The 12,513-nt window shown below is 37.2% G+C and overlaps 1 protein-coding gene across 1 annotated transcript in view; it reads right to left on the bottom strand.

Moving 5' to 3' along the window:
- CPNE4 (copine IV) overlaps positions 1 to 12,513 on the bottom strand; it is a 182,017-nt gene that overhangs the window by 30,625 nt on the left and 138,879 nt on the right. Inside the window, exon 10 of the mRNA XM_010007483.1 lies at positions 9,204 to 9,337. Coding sequence (XP_010005785.1) covers positions 9,204 to 9,337 — 134 coding nt within the window. The remainder of the gene's footprint in view (positions 1 to 9,203; positions 9,338 to 12,513) is intronic.

Here is a 12,513-nt window from a genome sequence, read left to right as displayed (position 1 = left end):
GGAATGAACTGATTATCATATATCTGGGTTACAAAAGAGAGCTGGGAGCACACAGATCAATGGCAAATCACTGCAACAGCAACATAGTTTGCTCTGTCACAGAGAGAGATGCTACACAACCATGTGCAAAATCTTGATATTAAAATTTGCTCCCTATCTTTAATTCATCTCTTATTCACCTTAGGGGAGCGGGAATCTGCTGAATACTGAGAAACAGATATTCTCCTGTAATTGGGTTTCAAGACTATGAGGGAAATGCCTCCCTCACCTGCAAGGGAAATAATTAATGAAGCAGGGGAATACAAATTCCCTGAAGCCGGTGGTTACCGAATGGCATCAATACATGAAATAACTAACAAAGCCAAGTTCAGGTACAATAGATTTAAACTTCCCCTTGTTAACATTAAAAGAATTGCAAAAGAAACTCTGCAGGGTAAAAATATCAAGTGAACTCAGAAAATCCTAGACTGAAGAAAAGTAAATACCCACAGGGAAAAAAACCCACCCATAAGAGCTTGGGGGAGGAGTAGGCAAAGCAAAATGAAACAGCAGTGAGATATATCACTTGCTAGAAGAGTAGCCTAATAAAATGGCATACTCAGTAAGGTGAGACAAAATGTCAAGCTTCCCTGCAAGATGACAAATAAATTGCAATGACCTGATTTATGCCTACATGAATGACCCAATTCGGCGAAACGTATCTTGAAAAATAAATGGGACTTTATAACTGGGAATAAACTAGGGAGGGGGATGGTACAAGAAGCTACAGTGAGTTATATTTAACTCTCAAATCCAGGCAGTTTCCAGACAGTCCTATGTGTTTTAAGGGGTTGCACATATGTCCCTGCAGCTTCCAAAACCTTAACTCTGTGGTGAACTGTAATATCTGCAGAATCATTTACAGCAAGCTATACCATGTCTGAAGAAGTCATTCCTAGAGAATGTAATCTCAGATGTTTAAAACTTGACATGTCTTAAAGACGACACTGCAGGCAGCAGGCTGAATTCCACCATGTAACATGCAGAGCATGAAGTGGTTCTTCAAGGGAACTGTAGTGGGGCCCTGCCTTCTTGAAACACAAATGTGGCTTTCAAGTATTGGTGTGTACTGCATTAAGCACTCACAAGAACACAAGCTTTGCTATGTATGCACATAATTTTGTCCTTTTTTACAAATTACAGTGGGAATGGTTGATCAGAGACCTTCCCCTGTAACAATTTTCTATCAGAAAATATTCAACTGTAAGGGGTGTGCTGAGAAGAGCGGAATAAAGGACTGTGTTGGCATATGTATGCCGGGAGTTGCTGGGAGACGAATTCCTCATCAATTGCTCTCAAGATACAAATGAACTTTCTAGGATGAGCAAGGATAAAACTGTTATAGAGATTATATTGTGATTTAATGCAACCAAATGAGCTGTTGATGTACTTTTACCAAAATCAAAATGACATTAAGTCAAAATGAAGAACATTATCAAAACGAGTCGGAGCAAAATTGCAAGTGAAATATACTGATAACTAAACATTCAGCAAGGCATCACTGAATATGCAGAAGAAAGTGGGCTAGTATTCTCTGTTCATCTGCTGATTTGTAATGTCTGATCAAGGATGATTCCACAATAATTTGGAGGGGATAGTAAGATAGCAAGATAAACCTTATTCACAAGAATTGCCTAGCTCTTTAACTGAGCAATTTGACCCACGAACATCAAAGGTCAACTCTGGCAAAACGTGTCCACTTCCTGTAAAGGAGGAAACCTGCAAGAGAAGATTCAGGAAACTGTACATTTATGGATGGAGAGGTTTCCAAATGGGAACAATTTGCTTCTCAGCTATATGACAATATAACGGAGTGGAGGTCCAGAAAAGTTATATCCTTAACAATGCAAGGCGGAAATTCACAGTTCTGAAATTTTAGAAGTGGTTGTTTTGACTTAAGATGTACCAGATCAGTATCAGATGACATCAGTGAAAATGGCAAGATAAACAGCTGTTTCTTTTATTTATGCTTATTTACTTATTAATACTTCTTTTTTACACATACGTCTAGTCTCTATAGTAGTAGATGGTATGTAATTTCAAATAAAGTTTGTAGGGTTTTATACTCCAATTCATTCCCTTCAGAAAGACATGCTGACAGAGAAATCCCAATGGTCTGCACAGTCCTGGGGAAGTGTCAACTACTGCACAGAACAAAGCTCTTCCTCAGAGGAGATTTCAGGCTGAATTGAAAAATAGTAAAGCCTCCATAAAAAAACCCTGCAGAAGGTTCAGATTTTGATGTATCTACCAGCTGACAGAATGCAGCAGAGGTCTCTGAAAAGCATGTGAAGGAAGCAGTTGTTTTGACAAGAAATTTGGAAGAGACTGCTCGTGACTGCTCTACTGACGTAGGAACTGAGTTCCTGGAAGAAGACACAGTGTAAAGAGGATACAAAGGTGAGAACTTGGTAAGGAAATAGGCAGAGCCATAAGAGCTGACAGTATCTGCACAGATAAAGGGCCTGCAGATTGTAGGTATACATACACATATAGATACAAACATTTACACACACACGTGTGTGTACGTATGTACATATGCAAAAGAAACTGTTACAAAGTCACCTTCCCAACCCAGTTATACTAGACTAATTCTCCTGTAATGATTCTTGGGGTAAAAAGTGGTGAAACCCCTGTGTGGCTGCAGACTGCAAATACAGGTTCTGCAAAGGCAAATACTAAATATGTGTATGTATATATATTATGCAATTGTGCCAGCCTAGGCCATCAACAGTTAAATACAAGGATTTTCAAGCCATTTTGGTGGTTAGAAGTGTCAGCAATTCCTTTTTCCCAGTGCAGTTCTAGTCCTGGGCTATCTAAACACTTCAGAATACGTTTACCTGCACCTAAGCTTATTGATAAACATAAGCTACAAAGTTTTCTGTACAGGCTACTGTTTTCCTTCTGTTGTTATGTCTATGCAAATTTGTTCTTATTAAAGCACTAAATAAAAAGATTCATGTCTTTTTCCCCATGGTTTTTAAACTTGTTTAGATATGCTAATCAGCTTTTTTGCTTCACAGCCTCCAAAAAGGTTGTTTCTGTAATTAAAGCGATAAAGAGAGATTATTAATAATTAAGCATATTTTTATTTATTGATCTGCATGGGTAGCTTAAATTTTAACATCTATAGCTCTGCATAGGGTCTTAATTTAATATTTAATGTCCCATATAGTGGGACCAGTTATTCTAGGCATCATTCTTTCACCCCAGTTTTAATGGACTACTATTATGCTACTATCTCAACCAAAGCCAGTTTCTGCTTTTCTCCTTTCGTCTCACAAAGGTATTTAATTCAGATTAACAAAGGTAACTCTCTGAGTCTTCACCTATAAACTTAGACATTGCTTCAAGATGAATGACCTGAGTAATTCTTGGGGATCAGGCTCTGATTAAACTCTGGGATCTCCTTTCCACTTAAAGCCTCAATCCACAACACAGCAGTTAAGTATGTACTGATTTTTGCATTTGGGACCAATCACACTGATTTATATATGACTTCCACAACACAAACTGCATCATCCATATCTTGTCCTCTTTCTCCTCTCTAGCTGCCCACTGCTGGGTATCTCAAGCAATGTGTTTCTGAGACAGACAGACCTTTCATCTGACTTAGTTTGAGTGTTATAAAGGCTTTTCTTTCTTAGATCTACACTGAAAGGGATGGGCTGCAGTGGAAACCCTGGTCTTTTTATTTTCTCCTTTTCTTTTTTCCCTTCTCCGTTTTCAAGTGCACTTCATTGCATGAGGGAAAAAAGGCTTTCTATACAGTTCTCAATCAGACTGCATGCATTCACTCAGGCCTAAAATACTGAAGAAGAAATCATAATGAGGATTTTTTCCATCTTCTCTCCTACTGCTGGTGTTCATTGATTGCAGAAGCTAATGTTGAAATTCAAATTGACTTCAAGACTCTCATATCTTCTGTGGAATGTGGCCCAGTTCTAAAATTTTCACTCTTAAGTATTTTACAGAGCTCTACACATAAACAATTTCTGCACTTTGCAGAAATAATGTACTCTTTGTTCATGAGTGCCCTTTGGGGAGGTTGCTAGACAAGTGTGTTTTACACAAGCAGTTCATTTATTAACACACAATCTCAGCGAGAATGTCAGTTTTAAGGAACTACTTGAATATTTAGAGTGAAGGAGCTTATTTGCCTCAATGAGAAAGGACATTAATGCCAGGAAACAGAGAGAATTTATCTTCCTGGTGTTTCAAGGGCTCTTAGAAATAAAAGAAAATCTGCAGTATCTGTAAGGGTGAGTACACAGACACAGAGATTTTAAATAATTAAGAATTAGATTTTGAAATAGATTTTGAATACAAATAAAATTACCAATTTTATGAAACAATTCTGCAAAACCATGTGGTGAAACACATGGAATAATGAGTTGATTGCGTAGATCAGAACGGAGATGGCCCAGCAAGAATGGGAAGTTCCACAAATACCCAGTGCAACAAATACTTAAAGGTATTTGGTAAAATACCTCTAACCTCTGTTAAGCTATGGGTATTGTTTTGACCAAAAAACCTGATTCTCACCCATGTTTGTGAACCCTTTTTATTAATCCAGTGAACAATGCTGAATATATGCACAAATATAAAACTTTGTGTAAAAATTAATCACAAAGATCATCCAGGTATATGGGAGGCACTAAATATTTGGGGCAAACAATAAAGTTCAAATTCAGTAGAATTCTCAACTCCATCTTAGTGCCATCTACATTCTGCATAATACTTCAGTGTTTGCTTGAGTCAGACTGAATTCAATGGGATTAGATAGTAAGTTCCAACATCTTGCTGAATCAGAACAGAGGTTTTAATGCAAAGATAAATATTTAATTTATTATAATGAGGTTCTTAATAAGCAGAAAAGAAAGGAAAGGTACTAACTGCAGAAATCAGATTTCAAACTGAGGAGCAGATTTGCAAGTCTTGCCATGGGCTTCACTCAGAATATCATCATTAAAACTTGTTATAATGTAAGGTCATTTAGCAAGCATTTCAGCCTTTAGCATTGTGTGCATGTAACAGCATTTATCCTTACAAATAAGCTAAGAGGAGAAGGCTCTGCAGAGACCTCATAGCGGCCTTCCAGTACCTGAAGGGGCTGCAGGAAAGCTGGGGAGGGGCTTTTTACAAGGACATGTAGTGAGAGGACAAGGGTAATGATTTTGAGCTGGAAATGGGTGGATTGAGGTTGGATATCAGGAAGAAATTCTTTAGTGTGAGGGTGATGAGTCACTGGAACAGATTGCTCAGGGAAGTTGTGGATGACCCTTTCGGGGAAGTGTTCAAGGAGGGTTGGAACTTGGTGATCTTCAAGGTCCCTTCCAAACCTAGCCATTCAAAGTAAAGCAAAGTAAATATAGCTTTAAGCGCTTATGTGAGAGGTTCACAGCAGACCTGCACCTATCTTGGGATAAGTACTTGTTTTATCTATAGATAACTGGTTTTCATATATGTTTCCAGATTATAGTAATGGAAACCAAGTTGTCAATATGCATGTATATGTGCTGAGGGCACATCTCAGTACTTTTCGGATGCTGGTTCTCACCTACACAAGCAGCTGCCAAAACCATTGTTCAGAGTTGGTGAAAGTTAAATGTCCTAAGCCAGCCACAGTGCACAGAGAGCTAGGCATAACCTCACCTGACTTAAGTACACTTGCTAACTCCTTATTTAAAACAGGTACAGGGAATATATGCACATTTGGTAGTGCCCAACTGATATTTCAGGATCCTGGCTAGGGTTATATGGCTGGTCATCAGAAATTACTTGATTTGACTTCTGATCCAGAGATCTGAATACTGGTATTACTGAGGTAAAGAACATGTAAGGAATGATACAGAAGCAGGTCCTTTTAATATTAGACACTTCAATGCCCAGTGTTTTTTTCATTATTTCAATCTGCTTCTCTATGCTACAAAAAGGTGTACTAGACTCGCTCAATTTCAAGGTAAAATTATACCAGTGATGTAATTCTTAACATAAAAAAATATTGTGAAAATGTTCAAATGGAAATAAATATTTGTCACTTATTTCTTCATAAGGTCAACTTTAAGCATTCGTAAGTAATTTATCTTAAAGTAAACTATTTTTTCATGGAGCTGTCTGCTTATTTTACCATATATTTCCAATAATAAGCTTTTATTGTGTTTTCCCTTTTCTAGTATTTCTAACTACATTTTAGACCCTAATTCCTTAAAATTAATCAATGTTTCTCCTTCCTTTATGACTCGTTGATGCGGTTGCTTGGTCACTGATTATATCACATACAAACTTTATCTTCTCTCTTATGACAAATGTTGTTATAGGCTGAAACAATTCCACCATTTAGATAAAGTATTAAGTCTTTTGTGCAGGTCAACAGCTCTTCCATTTCCCACACCATTATCAGATTGGCTTGCTCCTACAGGGCTGCAGCATTTCTACAATCGGGATAATAATCAAAGTCTATTTCTCATTTTCTGAGTATTGCTGATGAAAAGAATGAATCTTATTCTTTCACACTCGACTATGCAGAAAGGCATTATTCATTTAACTGTTTCAGGAATCACTGAACCATACAGATAAACAGGCTTCTGAATGAGCAGGGATTATTCCACTGTCTCAAGGGATGTGAGGCAGCATTTTATTTGGAGCATTAATTACTTATGGGCATGTTACGTTAGTCTGATGTGTACAGAAACCTAGACTATAAGAAGATTTGACTTGATTAATAGAACCAATTAGTGTATCTAAAAGAAAATTTAAGATTTTGAGTGTAGTCTCTATATATACTACTTGCCAATCCAATTTATCCCAAATTACAAATACATTTGAACATTCCTAATTACAGAAATTTTTAAAGTTATAGGCATAGGCTTTTTTTTTTTTTAAATATAAAAAAGCAGCCCTACAAACAACAGATTTTATTTTATTACAACTATTTTTCCATTTTGTATAAATACATTCATCCTGAGATCCAGAGAAAACCACTCAATTTTCCTTGGTTTGGGTTGAAATCATCCAGTTCTCCCTATATGATATACATGATGGGTATAAATTATAAATTTTCAGGTCAGAGCACTGCCACCTTTGTGGTGTCACATTTTAATCTTGCTAAAGACATGTCCCTGTGTGAATTATGACACTCTGGCTCTAAACAGCCCTTAGGTTCAGAGGCTTCCTCTCCTTTCACTTTTGGCTGATCTTAATCTGGAAACAGAAATCCTACTACAGTATTTGAAGCACAGCTGGGCCCACTAGAGCAGTTATGGATCTGTGCCACATTTTTGATTTTCACTGAATTCAAAGCTCTTTTTTATAAATTATATTTACAGAGGATTTGCTTTATAGGTCATATATGCTTATCCGTCTCAAGCCCACAACTAAGCACAAAAAAAGCTCCTATGTAGAACCCATAGATTATTTTGTCCAAAGGTTTGCTTCTCCTAATTTCTTCTTTAGGGAAATTATGTTTTCCTTTCCAGTTTGCTGGATTCAAAATGTGCAAGTATAAGGAAAAGGTCCTCTCTTAACCATGTTGAATCAACCTGCCCATGGAAACATACTTACAGTGTTTCAACTTGAGAGCATGTACAGGTCAATCAGATGCCAGAAAGGTGGTATTTCCCTGGGAAAAGTAATTCTGGCTCCTATTCATAGGTCATACAACCTTGGTTGTGCTGATTAGCATCAATAGGTATTTTCTGAAGCACAATAGAACTGAATGATGCTGGTGATTTCATTGAAAAAATGACTACCCGATATTTTTTGTACCGATTGGAATATGCTATCTTAAGAGAAGAATCCTAATTTGGGATTAATATCTCTGTACAGGAGGGACTGTGCCACTTAATTGTTTCATTTTCTTGAAAAATACGCCTTAAGTGGTAAAATAAAAAAATCTGTGAGCACAAATCAACCCTTTTTATTCCTTTCCCTATTATGAAGCATATTAATCTTCTGAATTATTGCTAGTAATTATTAAATTACTGGCTAATCACCAAGGAATGATCACCTTACATGCAATAAAATACTAATTTTCTCAGAGTCATTGATTAAGTTTGACCATCACACTCTTACAGAAATTTCATCAGAGCAATGTTTTCCTCTTCAGGAAGACATTTCATTACCATGCAAATACAAGTGCCTCTGAGCAGGCTAATTGGTAAATGTGACATGTAACATGCAAACCATGGTATTAAGTCACTCCACAATTTATAAAGAAAGTACAATTCAAATTTGACATTGTTTTTTTGAGATCTGGTATTTACATGTGTCAGAATGGTGGGTGGATGTCTATTACATGTGCAAAGATTAGGAAGAATAGTTGTGTAAGATACTGTGCCTCATCAACAAAGAAAATGCATTTAAAGGAAATGCACTTGGTAATTAGATTAATAATGGACAATTAATTTGATAGAAGGAGGCAGCCTATTTGAAAGTAACAGAAGTACATAATGTAATCAAAGCACATTTGGACCAATTACTCACATTTGTTTATTTATTTAAAGGCATGATGTATGCACAGCTTATCACTACCTTTTACTATTTTTTTCGAAGAGGCTGTAATATTCAGCAGGCCAGAAGAACACTCAAAAGGACCACCCATCTACTTCGAAGAACACAGGTGGCCACTAAGCAGTTCAGGCTACTACAAATTCAGTTTCAAACACACCATCTCAGGAACACGACAGGATGGGACAAAACCAGACACCCAAGTGTATCAGAAAGGATGCTATCAGCATCTGCAAAACAGGCTTCAAGCTTAACACACATGAAAAATCCACTCAAACATGCAATTTTGGCATGTGAATACAAACGTAACATTTAACACACACAGCAGCCAAACAGCCAAGAACTGGGTCTTTCATTACCATGAAGCTCATGTAAACCTCAAACATGCAATTTTGGCATGTGAATACAAACTTAACATTTAACACACACAGCAGTCAAACAGCCAAGAACTGGGCCTTTCATTACCATGAAGCTCATGTAAACCCGCAGTCCCTCTCAAGAGCATGTTAAGGTAGACTAACCTTTCTGATGTGCAGCCATTTCTCTTCAGGGACTAAACACAGAGCTACTGCAGCTGGCAGCAGGCAGTCATTGATTTCACACTGTGAAAACACTTTCTCAAGACAACTCTGTTATCAAATGTGGTTATTTACCTGTCGTAGTCTTGGCAAATCTCCCCAACAGCTACCAAAGCTTTCAAGTACTCATTGGGCTGATAGGGGTGGATGTAGTGCAGTGAGCAGCTGTTCCTAGGATCACCATTTGATGCAGTGAAATCTATAGCTACCTGGAAAAGAAGGAAAGTCAATGTGTTGTGGAGCTCTTCTGGGCACAAGTATACCCACACCAATCAAGTATCTTTATCAGAAAGAGTTTTCAATAGACTGCAGCCTTAAAGCAAAGGTCATTTTAAAGTGTATTCCATCATATTTGAATTAGGACAGTATTGATAAACATGTCTAAAGTAAATGACAGCTTATAACATAAGAGATAATAAAATTAACATAGCATAATCAGGAAGAAAATGAACTGCATTATTATTCTATGTAGAAAATCATGTTCTAATACAAATGAATCAAATTAACTATCTCCACGTTCTCATACTTAATGAAATTATTCCAGCTCAGGTGATGTTCAAGACATGAATGCTGTACAGCCAAGAAGTCCCAAGAGAGTTAAAAATCCTACTAAAACTATAAATTAAAACTGCAGTTAGGAACATTTCTTAGCTATTTTAAACCTTACTGTGACTGTTGTAATAGTAATAGATAGTGCCTGTCTTTTACTTTTTGTCTTCAAAATATCTAAGCATTAAATAATTAACCCTCTCGGTTTTGTAGCTGATAGCAAGCTTAAAGGTGAGCTCCAGGGAAGAAAAAAGAAGCTGGAATCCTGCAGAGATTTTTGTGTTGAAAAGCCTTAGAGAAGATTGTGGGAAGCATTCAATGCCAAAGTAAATATTAATGAATCCTCTTAAAATTCATTTCTCCCTTTTAAAATGCTCTTTGTACTTCTCACTGAAGATGCACTCTGGCATGCATCTTCCTGTGAGATGACTGTCATGGATCAGAGAGGTCTCTTCTGAATTTGTGATGCTGCTTTCTAGGAACCCCTAAAAGGGAAGAAACCCAAATGGTCTCATAGAGGAAACAAAGATATTTACAAACTTCCTTACGATTTTGTCCAATGACCTCTTCCTTTAAAAGACCAGTTATACCTGGATATTCCACAGACAAGCACATAGGATTCACGCTTCAGTTTTACAGTGCAGTGGACAGGTAAGGGCCTTGCTGAAGCTGCAAAAAGAACTTTGAAGTCCCAGCTTGCCTCTGCAAATGTGCAGTTTCCCCAGCTAGAACCTCTGCCTGGCACAGAGAAGGCTGTTTTATGCAGCTATAAAATGAAAATGAAACATGATATTTTCATTCTCCCTTAAAAAAAAAGCAGCTCACTCCTTCTGGAACTTATTTTTTGTTGCTAAAAACTAAAAGGGAAAAATTATACTGGGTTAACTTTACGTGGCTTTTTCCCACTGTTTCTGATTTTCCACCTCTAACTCTTATCTTAAGAAAAATACTTTTCACTGGGCTCTACTTAGCTTGGAAATCCCTCTGTCCCCTTGATCAACTATGAAGCCCTAGCACCTAACCACATTTCAGTAGGAACTATGAGCTTGATTTGGCTTCCAAATAAAGTAATCTTTCACCTCTGCTTTCCCACTCACTATTCATGCATGGAAGCAATGAGTCTGTTTTCCACACAGATCTTTTTCCAAAAATGATAGTTTGATTTAACTTGAATAAATCAGTGGGAAATCTCTCATGTTTTCAGTTGTGTGCATGTACTTAACTGAGGAAGAAAATATAGTGGTTTGTGAAACCTGAGGTAAATCCATGGATACTTATATAGATGAGCTCAGTTTTGGGACACTGTTTTAAAAATTCTTAGCCAAGGTGTGCATATTTTCTTTAAAAGATACATATTTTCTCTGATAACATTAGTTTTTTGTTCTGGTTATAGAAAGTGCAGAAATTTCACTGTATGAAAGGGAAATAGAGGGCATTCCTGTAATGTAAAAAAACCCCACTAACAAACAGGGGCTTTCACTGATAATCCTACAGCAGACATTAATGAGGCTGAAGCAACACTTCAGACATACCAGACAAATCTTCCTTCCTGTCTGTGAGCCATGGCTAAATGCTTTTTCACTGAAAGCAAGAGCCCAGTTGTAGGACTAGGTAGTGGGATTTCATGAGCTTGGAAAAAAATTATGTGGCTGGTATTTGGTAAAGTAAAAATCTTTCCCCAAAACAAGCTTCCTTTTAGGAAATGGTCCTTGTAGTAGAGATCTGCTGATAAGCAAAATACACCCTACCTTCCTGTGATGAAGTCTTTATGAATATTTGTACTCAGAGGCACTGTAGCTGACTTTGATCTAAATCTCTGTTTGATTCCCAAGGGATGGACTTTTAAGAAAGATGTTTGCTGCTACTTGCTGCAATTCTAAAATAACAGCTCAGAGCTCTGCTCTATTAGCATTACACAGCAGTATCAAGATCTTGTGCAAATAAGTAGGATAAGGATTTGTAAAACTAACATATCACAGAAGCTACCTAACATCACAAGTGAGCTCATCTTGCAGGGAGCAAGTAGGAATCTTTCTTACAGCACATATATTTGATTTTTATCAGTGTCTTTAAATATGTCAATTCAAAGGTCCCAGTTACCTTCCTACAGCTAATAGGGAACATAACAGCAATAACTACACTCTTACTACTTTTTTTTTCCTCAACCTTGTAAAAGGGTGATAGATTTTCGTTGCACTGAAAACATGCTACGTAGCTTGGATCTCCTGCTAGATCTGTCAGCTACAAATCAGCCTGTCCAGTACCATGACCTGCCTGAGAGAGAATCTGTCCAGTATATCTTTCTATTACAGTTCCTTTTATGCATGTTACACATCCTTTCTGCTGTATTTCCTAAGGTGATGAAAATGTGTTCTGACACATTTTCACACACATTTCAGACACATTTTCACTGCCAACTTCTGACCATTTCTTCTGCAGCAGGGAACACTGCCTGATAAGAGATACAGCATTTTGCAACGGCCAGTGCATAACATTATCAGACTGGAATCAGCAGTATTGATCTCTCTAGATAGAAGCTTCTTAATAAATGGTTTTCAAATAAAGGAAAAGTTTACTTTGGTTTTTTGGAGACACACTTTCTAACTATGTTCCTACAATAGATGTACAAAAAATCCCCAGGACACACAGCAAGAAGTTACCAAAGCCTTCATTAGTGCCTTAAATTAGCAGATACAACATACTACAGCTCTTTGTTATCAAATATATGCTTGGCATCCCCATTTCTCTCCCCCACCAAGTGCTTTTTCAAATCACAGTTGTATTGTACTGCCTGTACACAGCATGAACTCAATAGAAATGTCATTACTATGAAGAC

The sequence above is a fragment of the Chaetura pelagica genome, unplaced genomic scaffold, assembly GCF_000747805.2.
Source record: "Chaetura pelagica isolate M959 unplaced genomic scaffold, ChaPel_1.0 scaffold10, whole genome shotgun sequence".
NCBI lineage: Eukaryota > Metazoa > Chordata > Aves > Apodiformes > Apodidae > Chaetura > Chaetura pelagica.
This window is presented reverse-complemented; position numbering and strand designations above follow the sequence as displayed.